At 37.2% G+C, this 26,844-nt stretch overlaps 1 protein-coding gene across 19 annotated transcripts in view; it reads left to right on the top strand.

Moving 5' to 3' along the window:
* Positions 1–26,844, top strand: part of DLG2 (discs large MAGUK scaffold protein 2) — a 991,421-nt gene that overhangs the window by 612,782 nt on the left and 351,795 nt on the right. For all 19 annotated transcript variants that reach the window (XM_088051071.1, XM_088051059.1, XM_088051060.1 and 16 more), the window contains one exon: positions 11,379–11,429. In XM_088051071.1, coding sequence (XP_087907197.1) covers positions 11,379–11,429 — 51 coding nt within the window. The remainder of the gene's footprint in view (positions 1–11,378; positions 11,430–26,844) is intronic.

The following is a 26,844-nucleotide window of genomic DNA, read 5'->3' as shown; positions in this document are numbered from 1 at the left end:
GCATCCCTGTTTCAGTCATGTCTCAGTGAACATTGTCTCTATATGCAGATCTACTGAAAGAAAATAAATTATATTTCACTTTCTTACCAGTTCTTTAATTCCACATATTTTTGATTTTTGGCTCTAGCAAAAATCAAGTGTGTTTATATTTTTTAGAAATTCCCCTGCTTTACTAAAGTTAAAGCTTTAATATTGTATAACATCCACCGTCATTTATACTTGGAGCACAGTTTCTTATTTCCAGATCTTTTTCTATGCATTTTTCCCTGCTTTTTCTTGGTGAAGAATGATTGAAGAGGATTGTAAGAATAGCTTTTCCTGTCAGATTCATCTTTCTGCTTGGGTGAAAATAGGAGATACAAATATGAGTCTGCAAAGAATTTTTTTCTTGCATCGAGTTGTAGTCCATATAACAGAAAAATGCTATGTTTGCAGTATGTGTGCATGAATTATTGCAAGATGAAAGGGGTTTCTAAATTTGGTAGCCTGATGGAAGCAAGGCTGTTTGGACTGTGTGCCACAGTGCTCAGCCAGTAGCAAGGTCGACCCTGCATTCCCAGTAAGCGCATGGAAGCATTCAGGTAGAGACACGTCAGAGCAGAACAGCACAGCGGTCAGTGCTCACACAAACAAAAGTGGCTTCCTTGTGTCCCCATTTGTATGCATATATTCATGTGTGGGGTGTGAAAACTGCCAGGAGATGGATTTGGGTACTTGGTCAGCTCAGGAGTGCAGGCTCCGGATGCCGGCACCTGATGCTGCACCCCCTGTCCAGCTGCTGGTACAGACTACTTTGCACAAACCAAGGTACACACACCCTGTGGGACTCTGATTCCTCCTACAGCTGAGCTCAGACACACGGTCCATCCAGTATCTGGCTCTGGATGCTTGCCCTTACTCCTGCACAGTAAAACACACACACACCAAAAGGGGTCTCAGTCAACCCATGGATCCTAAAATATCATGGGCAGTTGCCTTGGATCCCTTTCCCTTTCAGTAGCCAACTTCTTCCCTTGTCTTACAGTTCGACAAACACACCCCAGCTTTCTCACTGCTTTACCTCCTCCCCAGCTGGCCCAGCTTGGTGCTTGCTGGCAGTCACGCAGTGTTTGTAGGTACCTCCTGCACTCCAGCTGCTGGTACCACAGACCACTAGACACACACACAGAACCCCTTACCCAAGAAAATAGGTAAAATTTAATAGAAGACATGACAGAAGATGTTCAGCAGGCACAGGGCTCAGACAGGGAAATAAAATGACCAGCCTGTCAACATGTGACTGGCCCCCTTTATCCACTTACTGCTCTGTTTTCTTTTACTTCTTCCTCTCTACTTCTAAACCACTGCTATCCTTCCTTTTATTCCTCACTTTAAAATTTCCTAAGTCTTGTTGCAATACCTAGGTGCTTGTTCCCTGAATCCTGCAGGTTTCCCAACCCTAGGCTGCAAGGTGCTCCCCAGCTGACCCCCAGTGCTGGGTATCACCAGAGCCAGGGGCTGAGGCTTCCCTGGAAGGGTCTCCAACAGGTTATCTCCACCTGCCCTTGTGCCTCCCTGCTCATGGATGTGTGTGTCTGCACCTTTGATTGGCTGATGATTCCTGTGATGAACCCAGGATGAAACAGAAATAAATTTAATCCTGAAAAGTAACTTTTCAGTGGAGCAAACATGCTGGAGCATGTAGTGATGGCAAGTAAAATTTCTGGTTAGTGGCCTTGTGCATATTGGAACATTTGATGTCCGGGAGAAGACTTGTACACAAATGTAGCTACGATGGTTAATGGCCACTAACTTCCTTACATATTGTTGAGATAAGAACCAGAATACTTTCCCCACTTCTGCTGCCAAATACTTCAGCTTTGATGTGGAAATTACAGGTTTCATTATGTCAGGAAACCTATGGAGAATGTAATAAAGATACTTCATATAACTGGTAAAATATGCTCTACTACTGGAAAGAGATGATGAAATACTTGACATTTTAAAGTAATATTATGTGACATTAAACATTTTCAGAGTACTTCTGTGTTGCAGTTGTGCATTTTAATGTGGTAAAAATATTTTTAGATTATTTCTTGTACCATAGGTCTTTCCATCACTGCTTACTTAAAGCGAGAAAGCACTGTGACCTCTTTGTGCTTGTTTTAAAGAGGATTATGTGTCAGCATTTTTCTCTAGCTTTATTTTGGCTTTCCTCAGTTCTTTAGTAAAGCTTCTCTCATCTCTGCTGTTATACATTAATAGGTAATATTAATTTATTATATTTTTTAAATGCTGATGCAGTGCATAGAAATTACTTTCAGAGTAACTTTCAAGTTCAAGATTTCATTATTGTGTCAGAAATTTGATTGATTGATTGAAGGTGGATGATAGTGGTATTTTCCTCTCTCCTTAGATTCAAGTTGAAAAAATTTTTGTGAAAAACTCAAATTCTCTCAAACTGATGCAAACCAGTTTATCCTACCAAGAAAGCATGAGAAGTATTTTGCTGTATAGTTTGCTGTATATTGGATAGGCTTAGATTGGGACTGATGATGATCAGTCAGGCTGCATTAGCTTCTTCTCAGGGTTTACACTGTTAATCCCTATGAACAGCAGTTACATCAATTTTCTTTCCTTGAGCCTGTGAGGAGGAGCAGAAAAACACTGATTTTGTCTCAGCCATTCAGAAAGTCTTCTTTTTCTTTTTCTTGGTTTTTTTTTTCTTTTTTCCTGCAGCAAAATTAATTGGGTATGAGGGAGCTGTTCTGCTGTGCTTTCAGTTGTAGAGTACAGAGAACTGAGGCTCCCTTCCCATACATACACTGAAGAGCCTTCCAAGATTTTAAGAGAAATAGCAAATCCTTCTGCTGCTATAAAAATGCTTGTAAAGCAACTGAGTCATGCCTAAAAATCTTGTTCTGTGGAATCCATATTGGTTTATAAATGTATGTACACTTTATGTGTGTGAATATTCCTTATTACTCATTTTTACTATTGGTGCAGTCATTTTCTTCACTTTCTCAGGGCTGCTTCCTCCTGTAGGTGTGAGTACATACACAGATGAGTAACTGCAGCTTCAGTTACACAAGCACAAGATCAGTGACACCAGTGGGATTGCACCAGTGCTACTGACAGTAGTTTAGCCTTCCCCAAACGAATTCATTGATTGTGATTTTTTTTTAGTAGACAATGGGGTGAGAGAGCAATGAAAGGAGTATTAACTCTCAAAGCTAAACAGGGGTACTGGTAGACAATTTTAGGCACAAAAAGGTGAGTCAGAGTATGTTCCCACCGAGAAAATGGTGAGATTAGATTATGTTGGTTGTATATTTATTTATTTATTTGAGGAAATTTGGTACACCTATTATGACTATGACATGTATTTCATTATATAATGGCTGTATAAACATATCCTGGATACCAAAGAATGACGTTAATTAGTGCTGTTCTTTCCTTCCCTAAAATTTTGCCAGTTAGTATGCTGTTGAATTTTTTCCCTAAAACTGTGAAACATTTATTACTCATGTTTAAATGAATAAAACTTAACCCACATATAATAATTTCTGCCTTTTAAACACTCTTACAGTTACCTTTAAAATTATGCAAATTAAACATTATTAAAATTATCTTTTAAGTCCCAATTTACAAGTACTTCATAATCTTTGTTGATGAAATAAGGTCAGTCAAGCAATAGCTATTTTCCATTTTTATGTATCTTGTGCATGGAATGATGAGTTGCACCAGAAAAATAATTTCTAGAAATCTCTGAACTGTTCAGATTTTTAGAAAGGTTTGATGGATTTTCTTCTAAATCTGAAATAGAGCAGAGATAGAAGAACCTAACAAACTGAGTGTTTATAACTCATATATTATCATGTCAGCAATGGCAGAAGCACAGAAGAAAACAAGAAGCAAAGTGATTGTGAACTTCTGAAGCTGTATAGTAAACGACCTGAATTGTACACGAAAGAATGTGATTTTGTGGGAAGAAATTGCTGCATCCAGTTCTCTGAAATGCACTATTTCAAATTTTTGCGCTGGTATACGTTCTAATTTTAAGATACAAAAAATGAAGAATTTTTGTAGCATCAGAACTGTTTGGAAGGGACCTTAAAGATCACCTAGTTCCAAGTACCCTGACATTTTTGTAAGAAATAAATTTTTTAGGATGCTAATCCTGGGAGTCTAAATTTTCTCCATATAATCAGTGGGCAAGCAGGTTCTTAAACAATTCCATCCAAAGACTGAGACACACGGCATAAATCACCCCCCTTGATTCCTTTCTCCAGTACCTGTAAAAAAAACCCAAAATCTAGATCACTTCTTCTCTTGGATATCTACCCTTTAGATAGGTAATTTGATGGTATATGAATTTCTTTTAGCATAAGAGAGAAGGTTGTAAGTACCAAAGCTGAACTGTGCATTCTTCTTCTTTTCTTTGTACTCATTTTGTACAAGCTGGAAGTGCTAGCCTAAATAGAATTTACACATAGATGTAATTTTATTTCCATTTACTACGAACCCCACTTGAAATCATGATCTTTGTTTCATCTGCTCCTGCATTAGGCTTATAAAACCAGGAAGTTTGTGTTGAGTCTGCATTAGCTATATAAGTGCTTACACTTAAAATAATGCTTCCATCAGAAGCATCAGAATATGGACAAAACAAAGAGGAGGTGAAAGAAAAATTGATGGCTCATTGTAAACATCATAAAATAGTAAGAATACCTTGCAGAAGGACATCAAAATTTTTATTTTTTTCATACTGTGTCAGCTTGGTGGTGAAAAAACAGCTAAAAAGTAAATCTAAATTGTTGCTGAATAGCAAAAAAGATTATGAGGAGTGAGAGCAGTGAGTAGGGGACACCAGAAAAGAATCCCTTATTTTGACAAGGTCTTCAAACTATGGTCAAGCAGGTGAAGCATTAGTGAAGAGGATCTTGGAAGATGGAGTGTATGAGTGGCTTAATAGGGATTGTGGGAGAAGATTATGTTTAAAGTTTAGTTGGAAAATATGAGAAGGTAGAAAACTGATCATGAATAATGCTTTGGATGAAGTGGGATTAGATAAAGCAAGTTTAAATTGATACATGTGTGTGTGTGCATCTGTGTGTGAGAGGAAAACAGAACATTCTGGGAGGTAATAAGAAGGAAGAAAAAAAACCTGAAAGGAATGAAAATCAGAAGGCAGTGGACGCTGACTTGGAGACATAAGAAGCTGTGATTACAGCTGGGGGATTGTGATTCACAATAGACAAGAAAACATGACTGTTCTGAACAAGGTCTGAGAAATGGGGTAGAGTAAAATAAAACTGCAATTTGGGAATCAACCAGAGAAGAGTGACAATGGTTACTTGCTAGATGGGTGTTTTTTCTGAGGGAATGAAAACAAGAAAAGCCAGGATAACAGTAAGGGAGGCACAAAGAGGAAAGGGTGAGTACCATGACAATCATTAGAGAAGATAAAATTAATAAAAATTAGGTCCTGAAGGATATAAGAGACATCTAAAAAGGAAAGAATGAGTGAATATAGCACCCTTTGAGCAGGGTACAAGTTAATCATGACTGCAGATGTTTGCAGTTGTTGACCAAGAGCTTCTTTGGATTTGGCTTCTTGGAGCTCTTCTAATTATGTGTTGAGGGTAACATCTTCCCTAAAGGATGTACAGGGACTGGTGGTCAAGTGCTCCCTGGGTATCTCCAGAAAGATTCACAAAGTTTTATTCCTGATAAAGTATAAACTTCTTTGAAAACCCTATGAATTTTTACTCTTCATTCTTCACACCACAATATATTACATATTACAATCATATTACAAGGAAGTTTTAGGTTATGGTAAATTTTGATTCAAAAATTTAACATATTCTCCTTGTTTCCTAAAGGAAGCACGGGTGAAAAGAAGGTAACAGGCTTAGTTATGCACTGTAATTAAAAATAGATGTGGGATATCTCACATAAATAGTCTGTAAAATGCACTCACTGAGGTATCCAATACTTGCATGAAAAGCTTTCTGACAGCCTTTTTATGACAGTTTGAAAATGCAAAGTCATCACATTTGAAATCGGAGAAATCAGGAGAGTTTTCTGTATGTTTATATGCAGTAAGGAAGGAAACTTCTAATGATTTTGGAAAGCAATATCAAAAGAACATCAACAGCTTTCCTTTGATAATTAATAAAGAACCCAAATTTGGAGTTGTCAAAAGGCTAAATAAGGATCACTCTACAGCTTTGGTGACAAAACAGAAATGGTGAAAGGCTATTTAATACTTGTTAGATACCCAAATGGACTTGCTGTTTCTGAAATTTAGGGTAACATAGTCTAGTGTAAGATGTCCCTTCCCCTGGCAGTGGGCTTGAAAATAGGTATCTTTAAGGTCCCTTCCAACCCAAACCATTCTATGATCCTCTGAGTCTATGACCATCTTAATTACACAGCCAACTGGAAATTTCTAAAGAATAAATATATCCTGAAGTTACTTTACAACAAGAATTTGGCAATCTTGCTGAGGTCTGGGTGATGAAACAACTGGTGAAACCATACAGCCAAAGGAATAAATTTTGCATGTCGAATGAAAATCAGTATCTGGGTAGCTATCTTCCTATGCCTGTGATAACAGAATAAGCAGTCTTCTTTCTTGCAGTTGTCTGAAAAACAATACACAATTACATATGCTTAAAATGAGTTTTGCTTGTAATAAACATCTACAGATGTAGTTTTTAGGCAAAACAATCTCTTTTTGAACATAAGACTTAGCATAAAAAAGAGCTCAAATGGCCATTTTTATTAGAAAAGATAGGTCCAGGCGTTTTGAAGTATTGCAGTTGTGTAAATTGAATGTTTTGAATCTGTTGCTGTTATCATAATGCAGTTCTACCATTAAATTCACATGATGAAAAATATATTTCTTACTAAGTGGATGCAGTTGCAGTAGGGTAGAAGTATAGCAAGAAACAATTATGCAATGTTTACTTTTTGAGTGTAAACAAATCCATCAAATCAAATAGTTGCAGAAGTAAAATATCTTAAAAAAGTGTTAATAAAGTGGCAGAGCATGTGGCAGAAAATGAAAACCCAACAGAATGTTTGTCTCAAAGATTTCAGGAATCTAGCATAATCTGTAGAGCTGATTTTCAGTCAGGGACTACTTCAGCTGCTTATGTCACCCTTAAACTGCCATAAAATAGAGAAACTTCTGGGAAAGTAAGAGTCTTCTCATAAAGCAACAAACAAACCTGAGTTTGTCAGGTCCTTACTTTGGCATTCTGTCTGCTGGGCTTTATTTCAGATTTTTCACAAAATTGTGTATAAAAACCTCTCTTTACCTGTTTGTTATTTCTCACTCTCCTGAAAGTAATTTTCACTGAAGATGAGTAGTGCTTTCTTTTTAGAAAAATACGTGAACTTGAATAGGGATGAGATCTTTGCCAGGAAAACTCTCTTGAATGGTGGAGTCTAGACAGTTACCTTACTTTAGATTTCTCTCTCTAGAAGACATTGTCTTGTAAAATGTTTTGGAGAGTTCTCTAGAATAACAGGTGCAGCCCTAAATGAAAGACAACTGTTACCTTGTCTTTGCAAGGGTATCATTTAAACTTCAGGTTAATTAAAGCTTGCTAACTTGCTCTAGAAGGGCTGTGCATTTGTCACCCTCTGAATCATGAACATATGTGAGGTTGGGAGGCAGAGAACCTTCCTGCCTTGCAGGTGTGTGTTGGCCATGCAGCAGGGGCTCTCAAAATTATCTAAAGATTTCATGTGCATCTGCTGCCATGTAGCACTTTTTCGTTTTGTCCTGGTCAATAGAATCTTTTTTCTTCTGCCAGAAATATAAGTTCCTGGATGAGACACGTGTTGATTCCAGCCCCTGTGTCCTGAAGAAGGGATGCAGTTGGTTGTGTCCTCCCATGGACCTCATCTTGTGTACCCCTTGCCCGCTCCAGCTGCAGTTCTGCGGCCCCTTACTGTCACAGGTGCTGTGGAACATCTTTCTCACAAGAGTGCACGTTGGTGTCCCAAATCAGAGACAGAAGCCAAGAGCGGTGTTTCTTGGCTTTTGGAGAAGAGGAAAGATTGAGTTGTTCCTTGTGGATATCCTGACTGGTTGGGCTTGTGGGAGTAGGTGCTGGGTATCATGCCGGGCATGTGCTGCCAGTTACAGGTGCAGACAAGCCCAAAAAAGCAATTGAAAAAGCTGCTAAACCAGAGATCCAGCCTTTCAGTGGTGCATAATTAGGAAAGACATATGGCATCCCTTAAGCAGAAATTTCTTACCAGTCTGTAGCCAGGAGACATGCAGAGAAAACAGATTTAAGCAAGTGCTCACCTAACTTCACGCATCGTTTTTAGACTGTTTGTACACAGTGAAAGGAAACCTCCGGGCACAATTCATCTCACCTACCTGAGATTTCTAGCGGAAGATGAAATTAATTAAGACCTTCACGTGCCTGTTCTTACTCACTTGAGTATGAAGTTAGATCACTACTTCACATTTCAGAAGTGTAAATGTAAATTTTACTTCAGATTAAAGATATCTGTCAGTACAAGCTTGCAGTCCTGGAAGCTGAGAAATAATTTTTCCCAAACAACTAGAAAACTCTGATGATTTCTTTGATTGTGGAGAATACTGAATGAAAATGTTTCTAATTTTTAATAATTATCTAAAGACATGGCGACTGTGGTAAATTTTGCTTTCTGTTCTTCTGCATTCCAATATAAAAGCAGGATTAGAAAAGTCATGCAAAGAGAGATGCAAGGGTAGGTTGCCACTACTTGCAAGAAATGGAAGTTGCAGGTTCAGACAGTTTGTTTAGGTGCTTTGACAGGCCAGAGACTGTCAAGTTAAAATGTACAAAAACAGAGGGTATGTCCATATGCTGCTAAATGAGAGCACCAACAAGCCAGTTCCAGTGCTGGAGCCATGATTCTCTTCCTGCTTAACTGTTGGCTCACTCCTTGGCTATTTGCTTCCAGCAGGCTCCAGACAGAAACAGCCCTAAGCACTGAGACTTGGCTGAAAACTCACTATAATTTAGCAGCGTAGGTGCAGCCAGAGTGTCTAAGTATGAAGTAAAATGGTGCTAGCAATGAGTGGTACTGCATAAAGAATCATTCCACCTGCTTCAGGTGGGTACAGTGTTTTATTAGATTCTTTATGAAATAGCTGCATTGGTTTGCCGAGCAACTAGCAAAACAATCAGGGCAGTGAACGGCAAATGCAGACATGTATGTTTAAATAACAAAAGGAGCTGGATCAAGATCAGCTTTTTAATTCATATCACCCCTGCTGCTATGGAGCCTGATAATGGATCTCTGCTGCAATTAATTTCGATTTGCATTGAAGGCATTTTCAGAATCACCACTGTGGATGATAATAGAAACTCCTCAGATGGTCATAAGCAAGATACCGTTTGTGTGCAAATACAAATTGAGTATTCAGCTTGTGTTTTCTCCTTTCATCTTTCCACAGAGGTTGCTCACTACTCATATCCCTCTTTTTCCCATTTTGCTGCACTAATGAGTTTTTAATGCAAAGGAAAAGCGATTATAAGCAGTGAAGCAAAGACAGCTTTATAGAGCAAGACTGAGGAATTGAAGACATAGATCAGAGCTATCCACCAACCTAAGATGAAAGAGAAGTTCATGAAAACAGAGACATATAGATAGCTTTGATTTCATTATCATTAGACAAGAAAGGACAAAAAATGGAATAGCTATAAAGATCTTCATACCTAGTATGCCTATATTAATAAAGGAGTCTATGCAGAAAGCATTAAAGTGATAACATAGGACAGGAAGACATCCTGTAGTAATATTTTTTCGTTCATCTCTGGTGTTAATGTGATGTGATGTGATTACTCAATCATAATGAACTAAAAACCCCATATATTATGCACATATTAAATACTGTATTCATTGATGCTGTGTTTTCATGCAGTTGTTAAGCATGAGTTGTTTGGACTTTTCTCTCTCTTCATTTTTCAACACAGATTCTGGGTATTGTATTTCTATTACTGATTTCATGGTTTATCAGATCTTTAATTGTAAACAAATTAAATAGTTGGTGGCTTTTAGAGGAAGCTTTTGTTTGGCAGATACATGTACCTTGTTAAAATATTCACAAGAGAAGTACCTAATTACATTTGAAAGGTGCTTGACTAGATAAAGAATGATTTATGTACAGTGTTTTATGATTGCAGTTAGGAATCTAATACAGAAAATTAGCAGTTGGGAGTGGGGAGGAGTGATAAATGTGCTTGTTTTGAGAAATAACAAATTTGTTCCTCCAGGATGAAGTCAATCCCAATGCTTTCCTTCAGTTTAGGTCTTGAAAAATATTTTTTTTCATTAAGTAAAACACTAAAGCAAAGCTGTTTTCCAGGGCATCACAAAAACTAAAATAGCATAATTAATATATTTTTCTTCTTCTTCTTCTTTTTTTTTTATTAAATTAATCAGTGCTTTCTGGCCAAGTCAAAAAATTGCTGACTAGTTGTATAAAAGTGATGCTTTGAAATTCTTCTGAGATTTTAATGATAGATATATTTTCATTGCTCTGTAGTTTACTTGCAGTGTAGTGAGTCTTTGTAACTTTATCAGATGCTCTGCTTTGCCCATTCATAAGAAATGAGAAAAGGAATAAAGGTATGTTAAGTGAGTTGCCTGGAGGGACAAAAAAAAAAAAACGTGTCAGACTGGAACAAGGTTTTGGAATCCTGTTTAAATCAGTGTCATCTCTTCAGCTGATAGATTTCTTGTCCAGCACAATCCATTTTGGTGCTCTACATTTTGTAGCTTAATTTATTTTGACACTGGGACTTAGCATAGGAATTACATTAACATTCTGTGCCTTTTTGCCATTCAGCTGTCTCTTGCAAAGGTCCTCTGTCATATTCTTGCCCTAGGTTAATACAGTAAACAAGATGTATTTGAGTGTATGTATCAGTGAGTGATCTTCACATAAGTACTGTGAATTTCCTGTCTGGTTTTTTATTGCAGTGTAAATTGGAGCTTGTAAGACAATGCATACATAATTTTTCTTCCATGTTGAGAATATGAGGAGCAGGTCTTCTGTTTTGACTTGAAACTATTATCTTGGAAATTATTTAAACATTGGCACAAAGTCCACAGACACACTCTGTCAAATACCTGTCTTGTTCTGTTGGTGATTTATATAGACACTACATACTGAACTTTTGCTGGTTTTGGTTTATAGGCTTGACTAAGCACCCCCAAGACAAAGGAGAGTTAATTAGTCTATACTTTAGAACTCCTCACTTATATGCTGAGAAGTGTGCTTTGGTAAACTGATGATACTGGAATAGATGTACAGTATGCCCATGAAGTTCCCTTCATAAATGTGGATTTAAGGAATTTTCTGATTTTATTTTCTTTAGGTCAATGGAACAGAAATTGAATATGAGTTTGAAGAAATTACTTTGGAAAGGGTAAGTATAATTTATTCTCTTCTATAGGAAAATATATTCTGTATTAAAAATAATGCAATTAATTATGAAATTAAAAGTGGTTAATAATAAAATTGTTTATATTTTGAATAAAGGGATTGACTGTTTATTCTAAACTATAAAAATGTGAGCGATACAACAGATAAGTCTTCCATGCTATTAAGAAGTTTCAGGTTTAGCTATTTGCATTCAAAATGCTTTTCTTCCCCATAACTCTGTCAGTGCTCAATTGAGTGTTTGGTTATTGTGAAGAGCCCGTATGACTTGATAACTCCCTTCTTAGCTTTTCAACTGGAATTGCGGAATGTTTTCTCTTTAAAAATTTTTGGTTTCCTGGCACATGTGCATGATAGAGGACATGTAGTTTATACTATAAAAGAAAAATTTCAAAAGGCTTTTTAATATTTAAGTGGCTACATAAAAAGCAGTAGACCATATATATGCATCAAAGATATGCTTACTCAAAGTCTGAATTACCTGAGCTGCAATCAGGGCTTGCAGTGGAGGCTTTGTTGGTAATGTAGCACCAAAACCAAAGTGGAATGTGCTGTGCCATGTCTCCCTGGATTTGGTGGTTTTTTTCCTTGCATTTTGGTTACGTAGCTGTTGTCTTACAGTGCTGACATTGTTTGACACAGATCAAGGCCATATGGGCAATGCAGGGTGTGAGAAAGAAAGTCTGAGCTTTGCAATAAGCTTACAAAGGTTTCTAAGGGATGCAAAAATGTCATTGCTGAATTTCTTTAGTGTTCTGTCAACATTCTGGGAATATGAAGTTTCTTCATCTTAAAGCACAGTTCAGCTTCTTTCTACATAAAAGGATTGGATAGAAGGCCAGATTTATCAAGATATAGTTGATGCCGTGTGAACAAATACCTGTAAGGTAGCAAATTACCATTAAATTAGTTACTTAAATTATATAATTCACTGTACTTTTTCTGCATGTTATATTTTTAATTGTCCAGGATAATTAATTCCATAACCATTAAACTTAAAGGGATACAAGTTTATGTTCTCATTGATTTGCTCTCTCAGGCAAAATATGAAAGAGCAATATATCTTTTTATCATAGCCATCTTCATAACAGATAACATTTAAGGTTACAGGCACTTCTCATCTACTGTCTCCCAACTTACTTGTGCATCACTAGTTATTCATTGGACTAGAGTTTCCAAAGGTCACTGAGCAGAAAACAGAACACATGCCTCCTGGGTGATATTTTGAAAAGCACTTTATTTTTAACAGAGGTGTAAGTTATCAGTGCACATACTGCAGAACGAATGTGATTTGCACCTCCTGTACCCATCAGGTGCAGATAATTGGTTATTCACAGTGCAGTGTAATATCAGTTAAAGACTGAACAACAACAGCAAAAAGAGATAGAGATCTTAATGGACAATGTTTCAGTTGTTTTCTTGATGATGCTGGATCTGAGGCTTCTGATTACTACTGCTTGAAATGATCTGTCACATGTTTCAGTGTTTTGTCTCAAAGGCAGGGTACTGTGTCTGCTGGTTTTTGTGAGATATAAAACACAAGTGATTGCCTTTAAATAGCTGTCATTTATGTCAGACTAAAAGCGTTTTCAGAAAAAAAGACATTCTCCATGTTGATTACCCATTTTCTTCCACAAAACTGCTTTTAGAAATTAGAGAGAAATCATCTCTCTGTATTTAATGGCAAAGCTGCCAAATAGATTAAGATTGCTGCCGTTGAGAGAGAAAAATGTAGTTTTCCCATATCAAACAGCTGCTAATAAACATTAAATTTTGGTCTAGTTATTCAAGTCACAGAATTCTGCATCCCTAAAACCATCAAAGGCTTTCTTCATGAAATTTAAACACATTTTGAAGTGGTCAGTATCATGGAAAGATTTTAAAATGTAAAGGAAAAGAAAGAAAGTTGAAGGTATTAGGGCAAAAGCACTCTTACTTGCCTTTATTTTAATAATAGAATGAAAGGAAAGGTGGTACTTCAGAGCACCTCCCAGTCTCTATATATACTATTACTTTAATTATTAGGAGGTCACCTTCATCCACAGGTGACCTCCTGTCGCCTCATAGATTTGTGGCACCTGTTCCTGAAGAGAGTTACTGGCTTTGGTATGAACCTTGACCCAGGGTGAAGAGATGTCCCCATCTCTTGGGGTAAAATAAGACTACTGTGTGCATGTTGGCAGAAAGTGTCCAGTGTGGAGCTGGAGAGCAGATCAGCAGGCTCCCAAAAATGCCAAGAACAAACTGTGCCAATGGTCTGGTGGGAAGGACAGTGGAGGGCTTGCTGAGCATCCCCAAGCTGCCCAAGACCATGCTGGGTATACCAGGAAGTTAACTGCAAGGTTACAGGGGGCTTTTGAGGAAAGCTTTTTTAATTATTTTTTTTCTCTTTGAAATAATGTTATTCAATTGTTTCTGTTTAAAATGTTGTGCCCTAGTTTGCAGTTAAAAAATACTTGGGGATTTCAGATTAAAAGGCTTCCATGAGGCTTGACACAGATGATTAATTTGAGGCAGATCCACCTTAAATCTGTGATCAGTGCTGCTTCCAGGAGTTAAAGAAGTTGTAAGTACATCCCTGTCAGCCCTCTCTTAAGTGGATGCTCTTATCCTTTTACTCTTCAGTTGTGCCAGCCACTTACCAGGTACCTTCACCAATGTCTGAGCTCACTGTTAAATCATTTAGAGCTCTCAGAAGAGCACACTTGAATAACAGTTACAGAGTTAAGAGAAATCAAACAAATTCTAATTCTCTTACATGGGGGGAAAAAAAAAGCAGCTAGTTTAAATTCCTTTACATACCTCAGAGAATATGTGAGATTCTCTGCTAATTTACCAGCATAAAATACAGATCTGGGTGTAGACTACAACTTCGAGATTCATAAAAAAACTACAATGCTCAAATGCACACAAAGACAAAATTCTTGAGAATGAAATATTACCTTGCTCTAGCTTGAATATGAAATACATTTTAATAGGGAAACTACATAAAATAATTCATATTAGTTCAGCAATGTTAGTCTTCCATTACTGAAGGACTTGAAAAAACCATACCCAGCACTATCAAGAGACTGCATTGCATTTGTAAATCAAGTGGTCAGGGTAAGATATGATCAAATAGCCTCTGGTACAAAGCCTAACCAGCTTTCCTAAGCTGGAGGAGTTTTAATTTATTGACTCCTTGGTATAAGTGCTGTACTTGGAGACAGATGTTGAAGAGAGTATTTTAACAGAGGTTGGAATATCGGGCAATATGAATACTTACCCTGAAGAAAAGTTAAGGGAGACAACGAGTCACTTAACGATTCATATTGTATTCATGCTGAGTTCAACATCTGAGTTCAGATATCAGAACCTTTTTGCTCATCTAACCTTGCCTGCTTTTTAGATGTTGGACAAAAAGGACATTCATGATTAGAAGAGCTGTTTTCAGTAGATACTTCTCATGTTCAGTATGTATTTTCATTTTGCATCTGAATAAAAGAAGAATGATACTTGTTTTTTGTGGAATAGACTGTTTGAAAAAACAAAATTCTGTCAACACTGGAATTAAAGACATCCAGTTCTCAGTGCATTTGTATCCTAAGATTGACTGACCTTGGTCAGCCCATCTGAACAGGTTGAGCTCTGACTGAGAATTTTCCCAAGGCTGAGACGTGCATGAGGGCTCTCCATTTCTTTTTCTTTTATACTCCTGTGAATTTTCTGGCCTATTACAACAATTCAGGTTACACTCAGAATGTCCCTGTTTTTTAATTAACCATGTAGTTTTACAAAGCTTTTAGGAACCTGTTGTATTATTTCCTCCTCACTTTTTAGATTTCATTGCAGTTGCTGATTATCTTACTACAGCTGAGAGAGAGACAGGTATAAATGCTCACATAGCATAAGCGTTTCCTTAGAAAATGTCGTGGTTTTAAACTAATAACTAAAAAAAATTACTTATTTTTTGCTGTGAGATATGGATTAGAACAAGAGCAAAACAGGCTTAAAACTTAAAAGGAATAAAGACAGTTTATTAACAAACTACAAGAACAAGAACACCAGAACAAACTTCCAGAAAACCCTTTTATCTACCACCACTTGACCATTTCTTTGTACACATGACAACATAGAGACAAAAAACTTTAGAACTTTGGTGCTCAAAAACAGTCCCAATTCTTGCTAGAATCTTTTCATCAGTCTTTGTAGAGAAACAGAAGTTTCTTTCTGCTAACCTATGGAGTTTCTCACAAGAAAATTATTGCTGTTATAGTTTCCTATTGCTCTGATGCCAGCTGCCCGGAAATCTGTCATCAGTTCTTCTCCTCCCATTTCACATCACTCTGAGGTGTGTATGGGCCATGAGTTTAGGGATGTCATTTTAAGGATGAGTTATTCAAAAGCAAAAGTCTTCTTTCTCTGTGATCTTTCCTGGAAAAACAGTTTTCTTTTTGCCCCCCAAGGCTTCAAAATCTTCACTCTACCCAGTTCCAGCAACTCACAGTATCACAAGTACTCTCTTTTTCCTTAAAAGTCCACACTTTGAACACTCTATTCCTCCCAATACTCTGTTATGAATTAAAGGAGTCTTTTTAAACTACTATTGTCCATCTCCATAGCTTTAACAGAAAGATATTTCAGCTGTAAAGCATCTTCTTATTCTCTCTCTCTTATTTAAAACTTAACTCTTTTCTTCACTGTTTTTGGTAGTTCTATGATGTCTTCTTCATGTTGATTGTCTCTCTCTTTCTCTGTCTTTCTGGGAAAAAGGAGTAATCTGTATGGTTTATCTAAGTGTCTTGAATGTTTCTAGGGATGAGGCATCCACAGTTTTTCTGGGGCAGTCTCCTCTAATATTTCACAACGCTCATTGTAAAAAATGGCTTATTTAGATGTAGGCTAGATCTACTTTCTTTTGGTTTAAAACCCTTGTCCTACATCTACAGGCCCTGTTAAAAAGAAGTCTCTCCGTATTTTTCTTGTAAGCCCCCTTTAGGTACTGAAAGAAGCTGCATTAAGATCTCCACGGAGCCTTCTCTTACCCAGGCAGAACAACTCTAGCTTTCCTAGCCTGTTTGCACAGGAAAGGTGCTTCCTAATCACCTTTATGGTCTCCTCTGCATTCAACAGATCCACATCCTTCTTATGCTGGAGTCCCAGAGCTGGATGCAGCACTCCAGGTGGGGTCTCACCAGAGCAGAGTAGAGGGGTAGAATCCCCTCTCTTGATTATTGGCCACGCTGCTTTGAAAGCAGTCCAGGATACACGGAGGATATGTCCAGCTTCTCACCATTCAAGATAACTTTGCTTTTATGTCTGGGAACAAAATTTTTCACTATTAGTCAGTAGTGAATCATCTTTCTGCCTTTTTTTAAGGTCTAAGACAGCAGTTCATGCACCAATATGCTTTGACCTCTCAGGACTGAGACTGTAGGACACCACAGTGCCAGGAAAGTCCTCCTTTAATTGTTTCAGAAATAACAGAGTGGAAGGGAGTGGTCAAGAAATGGCCACTAGGAAAAAGGTATTTTCAAAGTTGAAGAGTGTATGCCATAGATGCCTTTTGAGAGTCAAGAGTGCAAAAATCAATATCCAACCATCAGCAGCCCCAGTGGAGTAGTGTAGCATTTTCCAACAGGAGAAAGTAAATCTTTTAGAGTGTCTCTCAGGTACCTGATGAGCTCCAGCAAACTCAGAGTTGCTCTATGTTTATTTTTGCAGAACTGTAAATGATTTCGTCACGGATGAAAGCTTTCTCTGTGCCCTTAGTACATTTTTTCTTTGATAGGCTTTGCCTGCTTGCTTCTTAGGTAGTAGTTACTCTTGCAGCCTCAGACTGAAATAAGTTTTAATTCACAAACAGAATCCTTGTTATTGACTAGTTATACCACATTCATAGTAGAATAGTGACCTATAGGTGTTTATTGCTAGAAAGCTTACCCACAGGATTCTTTTTTTCTGGAAGGGGCCTACAAGAAGAGGCAGAAGTGTTTACTTATGGTACTGAGTTATTAGCAAAAAGAAAATGAAATTCACATCTTTTTCATACTTGTTCAAACAGTTTTAAATACTAATCTGTTGTGTGTCCATATAGAGTCTCCATAGTGTATTTCTCTGTGTATGTGTAAAACAAAGTTCTGTGAAATAAGAAATTAAGAAAGATCCTTGAAAATACGTGTGTAGTGCATGCAATCCCTATGCAGGAAATTCTGTTCCGCATTTTAATTCCGATCACATCTTAGTTTAGATTTGAGACTGATGGTCAGTTGTGTCAGTGGCTGTTGTTCACCTTCAGGGAGGTTTGTAAGTACTGGAAAGGCTCTGGCCTGAATGCAATGGCTGAAGCAAGGTCTGTGTTCTCCTTTCACCTCTTGTGTCCTACCAGGTCTTGCCTTGACCTGAGGCTGTGCTGGAGTGATCAGTGAAAGAAACTAAAGGGGTCTGGTGTGAAGTCCTGCTAATGGGACATTGAAATACCAGGTCAACATTTTCCAAAACAACTGCAGAATTTGGCTACTTTAGTTCAGTAACCTAAATTAAGATTCTTTGGAAGAGTCTGTTTTTTTTTTTAATTTTCTTTCACCTCAGAGCAGCCATAATTTGGTACCCAAAATATAACTAATCACTGGAAAACTTAGTTCTTATTCTGTCAGGGAGTCATTATGCTGAAACTATTCCTGGTTATAGAGCTGTACTAGATGTCTTGTGGGGGCCTGTTCCATCACTGTGTGGTACAGGTACAAAACGTGCCAGTCCAGAGTGTGCATGGAAAAGCAGAAGAGCTGGGAGAGGATGGGCCCTACCTTTTGAGAAACAGAGGCTCCTGCCTAATGTTCTTAGCTGTCATCCTCCACATTCAGTGTCTGGGACTGGAAATCAGTTAGCCCACATAACTGTCTACTGAAGATTACTGCAAATGAAGACTAAGAAGTGAAGGAACAGCTCTTAGATGTTATACCCCTCTTAGAGGTGGGAACAAACTATTTTTACTTATTATTATTGCTGTTAGCAATTATATGGCTAGGGAGCATGACAAAATAGAACTGCTGCAGCACTGATAGTATCCTGGAAACAGTGACAGGACTAGGAGAACTGGTCTTATCTCCAGAGAGTGATATCTGGAGTGCTTCAGAATACATGCTGTCAGAAGAATTTGAGTTATCTATGGAAAATGCTAAGCCAGTGGCTTTCCCTTGAACCTTTGTTTGTAGGATTTGCCCTATATTTCATAATTGCTAGAGCTGTGCAGAGGGTACATCCTTTCCCTGCTGTGTAGTGGCAGCACTTCTCATCCCAGTAGGCATGTCAGGAAATCTGCAAAGCTGCGAAAGGGGAGACAAAGGAGAGGAAAAGGCTGTAAGTGAATAGGGAAAAAAAAACCTATTACACTGTACTTAGGAAAAGAAGCTGAAATAACATTATAGATTTAGCTCCCTCTGGTTGCCTATCAAAGAAATTGTTATTTTCATATTATTTTCTTAGATTTCTGCTTCTGAATCTAAATGTCTGAAAAACACTTCATGGGTGCTTGCTTGGATAAATCAGAATGGTGTATTTCTTTGAATGTATCACTGAAATGCCATTTAAACTCCTTTAAGGGCATTTTTTCAGTGATGGATGTCTCCACCCATGCATGTGTGGTAGCTTTATATTTCAAAGTAAAGAAATACATAGCTTGGATTTACACCTGATGTCCCAAACTTTCCAAGACAAAAACTAATTGCATTACTATGGATTAATTAGGCTTTTATTCATTTGTATATGTAATTTTGAATGTTTATGTATTCACTGATTCATACAGTAATTTCTGGGTATTTCTTCTCAGGGATTCAGTTTTCTTTCCATGAGTCCTCAGGTCAGGGAAGATTATGATACTTTTTTTGTTAAATCAGAAACTTTAAATAACTGAATATTTTGTTACAAAAGCTCATTATGACATTTTGCTTTCAAAATAATTTTAAGCTTTGACAAATGCTCAACCAAAGAAAACTGGAGGTTGCTTGGTATATATTTTTTTTTAATGTAGTAAGAGTCACTTGACACACTGAGCTGTTCTGTTCCCAGAGGAGTAAATTTCATTCTCCAATATATTGAATCACAAGCCTGAAGTTACTTAAACTCTCTGCATTGAAAACTCATAGGGAACTTGTTCAGGGAGAGCACATCAGTTGAAAATAAAGACACTAGAAAGAAGACACTAATACAATACTACAAAGTGTTCTCCAAGTGGCAGAAACAAAATAAATCAACTGCAGGGAAAAAATGCATATATTCCATATTAAAACTGAAGAAAAGTTGAAGAGTTAATCATCATTTATTTAAGAGTTCAAAATCTACCTTTGTGAGTATAGGAAAAAAAATATTATTCATGTTTATCTCTATTTGAATCTTATACCTTTAACTGTGCCAAGATCACCAAGACCTTGAGCTACCTATTATTTGAAAAGGTACTTCATGCAAATCATAGCTGCCTTGAGGCAATGTTCTGCTGCTGGTTCTTTTAAGTTATTATTATTATATTGACATTTTATTTTTCAGGTAATATCACCCATTTATTGCTTTTGTCTGATTTCCCAACTCACTCACTTTCAACATACAGTTTTCAGGGAGTAATTCAGCTGCTTTTTTGTATTATTTATAACTTTACATGAAAATTGCCTTTACTTCAGATGAACCTATTTAAGATGTGGCCTTTCAGTCTGTTTGTTATCTGTAGTTTGTTATCTCACTTCTGTTTGGTGTTTGGAAAGTGAGTGTTTAATATAGGCAGTTTGTGAAGCTGCTTGACTGTGAAGTCAAATCTGCAGAATACTGCAGTTTCTGAAAGGAATACTTAAGTGTGCAGTAGATAATAATTGGTCTAAGGGAAAAAAAGCTTTGTACAATGAAACACGGCTGCCTTTGGTGTTGTATTCTCATCCTCCAGTCTGATAGAGGAGATTTTCCCCCTCCAGCTTAATTTTTCCCGGAAATAATTTTGCAGGTGCTTAAACCAGATTTAGGGGTGTTCTCAGTGCTTGGATTGTGCCCCAATTTCCAGGAAGTGCAAGCAAATATTCGTTATGCTTCACACGATTTGACTTACCCAAACTGGCATAAACTGGCATTTTGGAACAGTCTGACCAGGAAAACAGTGGAGTCACCATCCCTGAAAATGTTCATGTGTGGTACTTCAAAGTATAGTTCAGTGGGAATGGTGGTGTTCAGTCAAAGGTTGAACTTGCCAATCTTGGAGGTCTCTTCCAACCTTCATGACTCGATGATTCTGTGAAAAAGCCTGCTAAGTGTAATCTAAGTGTACCACCCAAGGAAACCTGAAGTGTCCCACCCTGTGGTACACCACATCAATCAGCACTAGTCACTAATGAGCAGAGCTGCAAGTCTGACTTCCCAATAAACATTACAGTTCTTAACAGAATTTTCTAGAGCACTTGTAGGAGCATATGTATAGACTAAAAATCAGCTGTATGTGTGTCTGAAAAGCTGTCTTTTCCAAGAAAGTATGTAGGAATCTTTCTGCAAAAAAGACTGACAAAGCAGTGCAGGGGAAAAAAAAAGAGCTACAAAACATTTGTTTGACTCAGTTTTCACTTAGTTTTGCAACTGTCATTGCCAAATAGCACGGAGGTTTAAAATATGTACATTAAAGTAAATGGGGAAAATGAACCTCAGTTTACCAGTAGAAAATTACTCATTCTGGAAATGATAATAATCACCTTGCAGCAAAGATGGTCATTTTCAAGCCAGGACTTTAAAAAAGGCATCTTTGATGTATTGCATTTGTCTCTTAGGAAAAATAATGTTTTTCATTGCAGAAAATTGCTTTTCATTTTTGTTATAATTTAGAATCAGTTGTAATGCATAAATTAGGGCTGCGCAACCTTGAGAAATCAGTATGCCATTTTGGTAGGGAAAGATATTGCAAAGATGTAGAAGAATAAGGGGAAAAAAAATGCTGGATTACCCAGACTGAATTCCACCACTGCCGCTGCTGTGCACCTTAACACATTATCCCAATAAAAAAATTCAGATTTGTTCTTTGGATGCAGCATTGCAATTGTTTCCTGTTCGTAAGTGTTTGTATTTGAAGCAGTCACCAGATCATTTGTCTTCAACTCAGAGCTACCACTTATAGCTTATCTTTGGCTCTGTGAAGGGAAGAAAAGCTTTTCCTTGTCATAAGAGGAATCTGACATCCTTTTTTGCGAAGCAGTTCTGCAGGAGCAATGGCCCACTTTGTAGCATGTGAAAGTTCTTGGAAATTGTATAATGCAGACTGTTCCACCTCAATTTTTTCCGTGTTTAAAACTGAAACTAGATGTCAAATGGATAAGGTAACTCCAGGTATGCGAAGCAATAAGTAGATGAAAAGCAATTGCATGCTGCTTATGCATGTTTTATATTGCAAGATACTGCTTTATGCTAAGAATTTGACCTAGCTGGTGAGACTCAAGCATGGCTTGAAAGTCACCTTATGCAACTTAATGTGATATATAAATTCTGACTGAATTCTATGCATAGTTTATTTTTTGAGTGCATTTAAATTTTGCAGAGTTTATATTGGTCCACATTTCCTGTACCTCACTTGCAAAGGAGAAGAGAGCTGCTGGTAGCAATGTAATACAAAGACGGCCATTAACAGAGGTTACACTGTACAGGGAAAACCCCAACCAGTCAAACAAACAAACAAAAAAAACCCTGTCCCACCCCCAAAACAAACTGCAAAAATAAATTCTGGGCTTGTAATTTTAATCTTTGCTAATACTGAATAGTGTTTTAAAATGAAAATATTTGTCTTAACTGTGAGGAGGATGATCATGCACTTTGTGTCTCCATTGTATTTTATGATGGGGGAAATGTTGAAGCACAGAAAAGCAGGCAAACTGTAAAAATAGAATGAAAACATGCATGTCTTAGGATCTGTATTCTAGTAGCCTACTTTTTGAAGTCCACTTTGAGAAGTGCACATTGAAGAGTACCTATTCCGTTATTATCAAGGACCTTAATAGTACTGCAAAATTTACATACGTTTAGGAAATATGAGAAAGAAAATAGCATTTTGATGCTCTTCTAATGTCCCTTGAATTTTTAAGATGGCTAAAATATGTGCACTTACTACTTGTCCATACAATACTTATTTAGGAATGATAATAAATATTTGAAAAAAAGATATTTTTATTACATTTCCAAAGCAGAAGTAAGACTGCATTACGCAGTGAGGTATTTTTACATATTTTCTGTCAATAAACATATAATTAAAGTACTGAATATTGAAATCTTAGTTGGGTTTTTAAGCAAGGAGAAATGCTATACCTATGCAACTTAAATTAAATTAATATGCATAGAGATTTCATATTAAACATTGTCATGGGAAATCTAGAGATCTATTGTTATAATTCAAGTGGGAGGGAGGTCTTTCTGGAGGGAAGCTTAGAAAGTGAATTTGGCTTTTTCAGGTGTACTCGTTATAATTTGGCTTAGGAAGAAATGACTGAGTTAAGATTTTGTGTGTGTGTGTGTGTAGACCTAAAAAAGAAAAATGTGACTACTACATAGACCTAAAGTAACAAAAGCCATTAAAAATCAATGTCTCCCCTGGTTTTCCACCTCCAAACAATGCCATTGCTCATTTCTCCCAGCAGCAGAGAAATATCCATCAAAACAGGCTGAGAAAAACCATGATCTTCCTGAAACTTGAGCACTATTTTAATTATGTGGAAGGAAATCAGAGGAATTGAGATACAGCAAGGACCCAGTCTAATGTAACTGTGTAGGAATAAATCCCAGAACTATACTTAGTTATGAGAATGAGCTAGGCCTTGATTTTCAAACCTGATTTCTAAAGGAGTTAGCAGAACAGCATCTGCATGTGTTGTGCTGAGTTTTCAAGATATTTGAGTACTGAAGAAATTTGAACATATTGAGAGAGCTAACACACAGGTGATGTTTAAAAAGGGTAAATGGATGGAGTGATTGGTCACAGAGTCTGTGTAGGTTGGAGGAAAAGGACTGCAAGCCTGTTCTGGGTAAAACACTCGTATTTTACACTGGCTGAGTCTGAAGTCATGTGTCAAGAAAGAAAATGCAGCCTGTGTATGAAATCAAGGCCTCTCAAAAGCAATGAAACTGAAAGAAGTCCTGGGCCTTCTTGGCTGTTCATCAGCCAAGCATGGATTTTTAGTCCAGTGTTGTAACCAAAGGTCTGGTGAAGACCTACTGTGCATAATAACTGAGAACTGTAGAATGGAACAGGTTTTGGGGTGTGGAAAACAACAGAAATTGGCAGCTGATGTGTAAAACTTTTGGAATTTTTTTCTTAATTCTACCTGAAAAGGACACTGATAACTGAAGTGTCTTTAGGGGAGACCTTGAGAGTTATTGTGACCTTTGAAAACACAGTAAGAGACACAGGTACCTTCATAAATTTATTTTCTTGGGGGAGGAAATTAAGAGAATCAGAGAAAACATACATTTAAATGAGAAATAACCTTTAAGAGAATGTTCTTTATCCTATGTGGAAGGCAGGATAGACAGGAGCTGATGGTTTGATGTTGAATTTAGACCTGTTGAGACTGGACACAAATATGTTAATAGGTCAGCAATGGCAAGGGAGCAGGACTGGATGAAAGCTTTAGGAAAGGCAGCTTATAAAAAAGGGCAGAAAAAGAGCATATTAAAAGTACTAAGAAGGAATGAATTCTAATTCAGAAGGGGTTGTCAAACACTAGCTGATCTGATAAAGGGCAAAACCAGACATTTTGGGAAGGATAGGGGACACAGCAGGATGTCAGTGGTGAAGATCAGGTTCAGCTATGTCGGTGTATATAGATGACACATAGCTGTGATTGTGGCATATTTTTAAGGCACCAGCAAGGCATACTAAATGCCCTAAAACAACATACCAGCCTCTGCTGCCATCCTTCTTTTACAAGTAGAAGACATTAAGTAAGGAAGGCATTGAAGCTACAGTTTTTGTTTGAAAAATAGAGTTCTCAGGGAGTGCAAGGAGACAGATGTGTGCTCAATTTCTATACAGGTGGGAACTGCAAGCCTATCCTGGCTTTTGTCTCCTTTTTGCAGTAATTGCTCTGCATTAGAAAGAGACATTGTGGAATTAAGTGGTATTTTTCTCCAGAGAGGATTTAACTAGGTCCTATAGCCTATATTAGGCAGGAGTTCAAGGTAAATGATCCAGTTGTGTCCTCTGTCTTAGATTCTAACTTTTAGGCATCGATTATGTACTTGAACATAATTAGAAAGATAAATTTTTTTCAAAACTATATTTGCAAATTAAATATATTTATCTTCTTGTTCAGTGGAACAGAGTATTTCAGGTGCTATAGCATAAGCACTGCTGTTGAATGTTACCATTTTAGTGGGGACCAGAGTCAGTAGAGGCCAGCCCCACAAGTTCTTAATGTTTACCAGATGATACATCAGAGTGTCATCACTGGAAAACATTCTTCCATAAATGGAGGCTGAACTGTGTGTGGCTGAAGTGATTTCTTAATAGGTTATTTAAACTTTCAGGAAAAACTAGTTTTTTACATATCTGCTCAGAATTTAGTGGAGGAGGGATAGAGTATAACCATAATGTATTCATCAAAAGTACATGTTCACTGAAAACAATTGCCAAGAAAAAGTGGTTGAAATAACACACACTTGAAATAAACAAAACTTTAAATGAGAAATAAGCATTAGACAAAAGCAGCCTACATGAAGAAGAAATAAAAACAATAACAGCTGTTATGGGACACAAATGTATGCTTTGGAATTTGACAGATTTTCATTCCTATTATAGTATTCTGCTATGCTTAGCAAACATTTTGCTTTATTGTATTATCTCAGGTAAATCTACTCCCTAGATACTGTGACTAACTAGCAAAGGAGATTTATAGACACAAAAGCTCTTGGTTCACTGATAAACAGAGTGTAGGAGAAATGCAGAAGTCGAATAATGAAGCACTACAGAGAACGCAACCACATTAACTCTTTCTGAACAGAAATGTACAATACACTGTCATGATGCTAAATATAGTCAATATATTCCAGTATACCACAGAGCCAATGTTAGTTTGAGGTTCATTGTAAAGCAACATATTTGAAGTAAAACCATGTCAGAAATGCACAAAAAAATGCCTAGTTGTCAGATTTGCAGTGAAAAACAAAGTCATGACAGGGCTGATGGGAAACAAACAAATAAACAAAAAAAATTCCATACCGGGTGGGTTCAGTTGCAGGTGAATTTTAGACTTCATAGAGATCTACAGGAGATAAAGGGCTTATCGAGGAACTGAATAGCAAACCATTATTTTTAATTAAGTTGAAAATGGAACTAGAACTGTAGACATAATTTCTAAAATAGCAATTTTATCAAAATATCAATGGGCCCAAATCCTTTCTCCATCTTGAAATTTTAAAAATATTTTCTTATTTAGAATAATAAAAAATACCCTTGAAAATACCATCAAAAAGCAAATACTTCTATTTCCAGTGATGATTTTTATTTTGTTCCGGTTTTACCTTTATCTTACTAATGCCCTAGCTTTCATAGTTCTTTAAAATTGGTGATAATTGCTTTCTTCCCTTTGGAAAACAATTTTCTTGATGATGTTACAGTGTAATAATTACCTATATAATTAACTTTAAGTAAAAATCAAAGTTCTGCATCTGTGAAGATACCTGGTAAAGTTGTTATCAGAATTAGCGAATGTTTGTTTTGTTTTGATCAGGTTTGAAAGAAAAAAAAAAAAAAAATAAAGGAGTGGTTCACAGGATAATGTAATCATGGATTCACTTCTCCCCATTCGGGAGAGAGGGAGCTGTCACCCTTTTAAGGTGGTATTTGTGGCTCAGATTCATAAAGGGACTCGGATGGCCTCAACAGCCACATAGGTAAAACTCTAGCAGAGCACCTGATGATTTAGGCACTAAGGGGTCTGTGTGCATGTCCAGTTGTGCTGAAAATGATGCTGGGGATCTTAATTCCAGTCTTGTGCTTTCCTGGAAGTGCTGTGGTCATAGATCACCATCACTTTTCTTTCAACTGGCACCACTGGTGAATGACCCCGAGTTTGGAATGACTTGAGAAGTTTAATTGCCCAGAGGTTCTCTGAACTGGCTCCTGTAATGGGGAGGGAAGAATGGACATGTGGTAGCTGTTACTGTCTCACCATTCAAGTGGAGATGTGGGTGATGGAGAGCTCTTTAATCTGGCAAGGAGCTATAAACACATTTTCCATTTCCTAAGGAAACACTTTAGTCCTCAGGTAACTTGTGCCTGTAGGATACTGAGACGCTTGACCCTTCCTTCCAAAGGAGCAAGTGGAAAGAGAAGCTACTGTGGAGTCAGAATTCCTGATTTTGAGTATTATTAAGGCAATAGATTAGAGGGAATTTGTTTCTGTAGCCCAAGGGTG

The sequence above is a fragment of the Pseudopodoces humilis genome, chromosome 2 (assembly GCF_049639895.1).
Source record: "Pseudopodoces humilis isolate 2021_Gansu_Grassland_sample_001 chromosome 2, ASM4963989v1, whole genome shotgun sequence".
Taxonomy (NCBI): domain Eukaryota; kingdom Metazoa; phylum Chordata; class Aves; order Passeriformes; family Paridae; genus Pseudopodoces; species Pseudopodoces humilis.
Note: the sequence above shows the minus strand (reverse complement) of the source record. Positions and strands in the feature narration are given on the sequence as shown.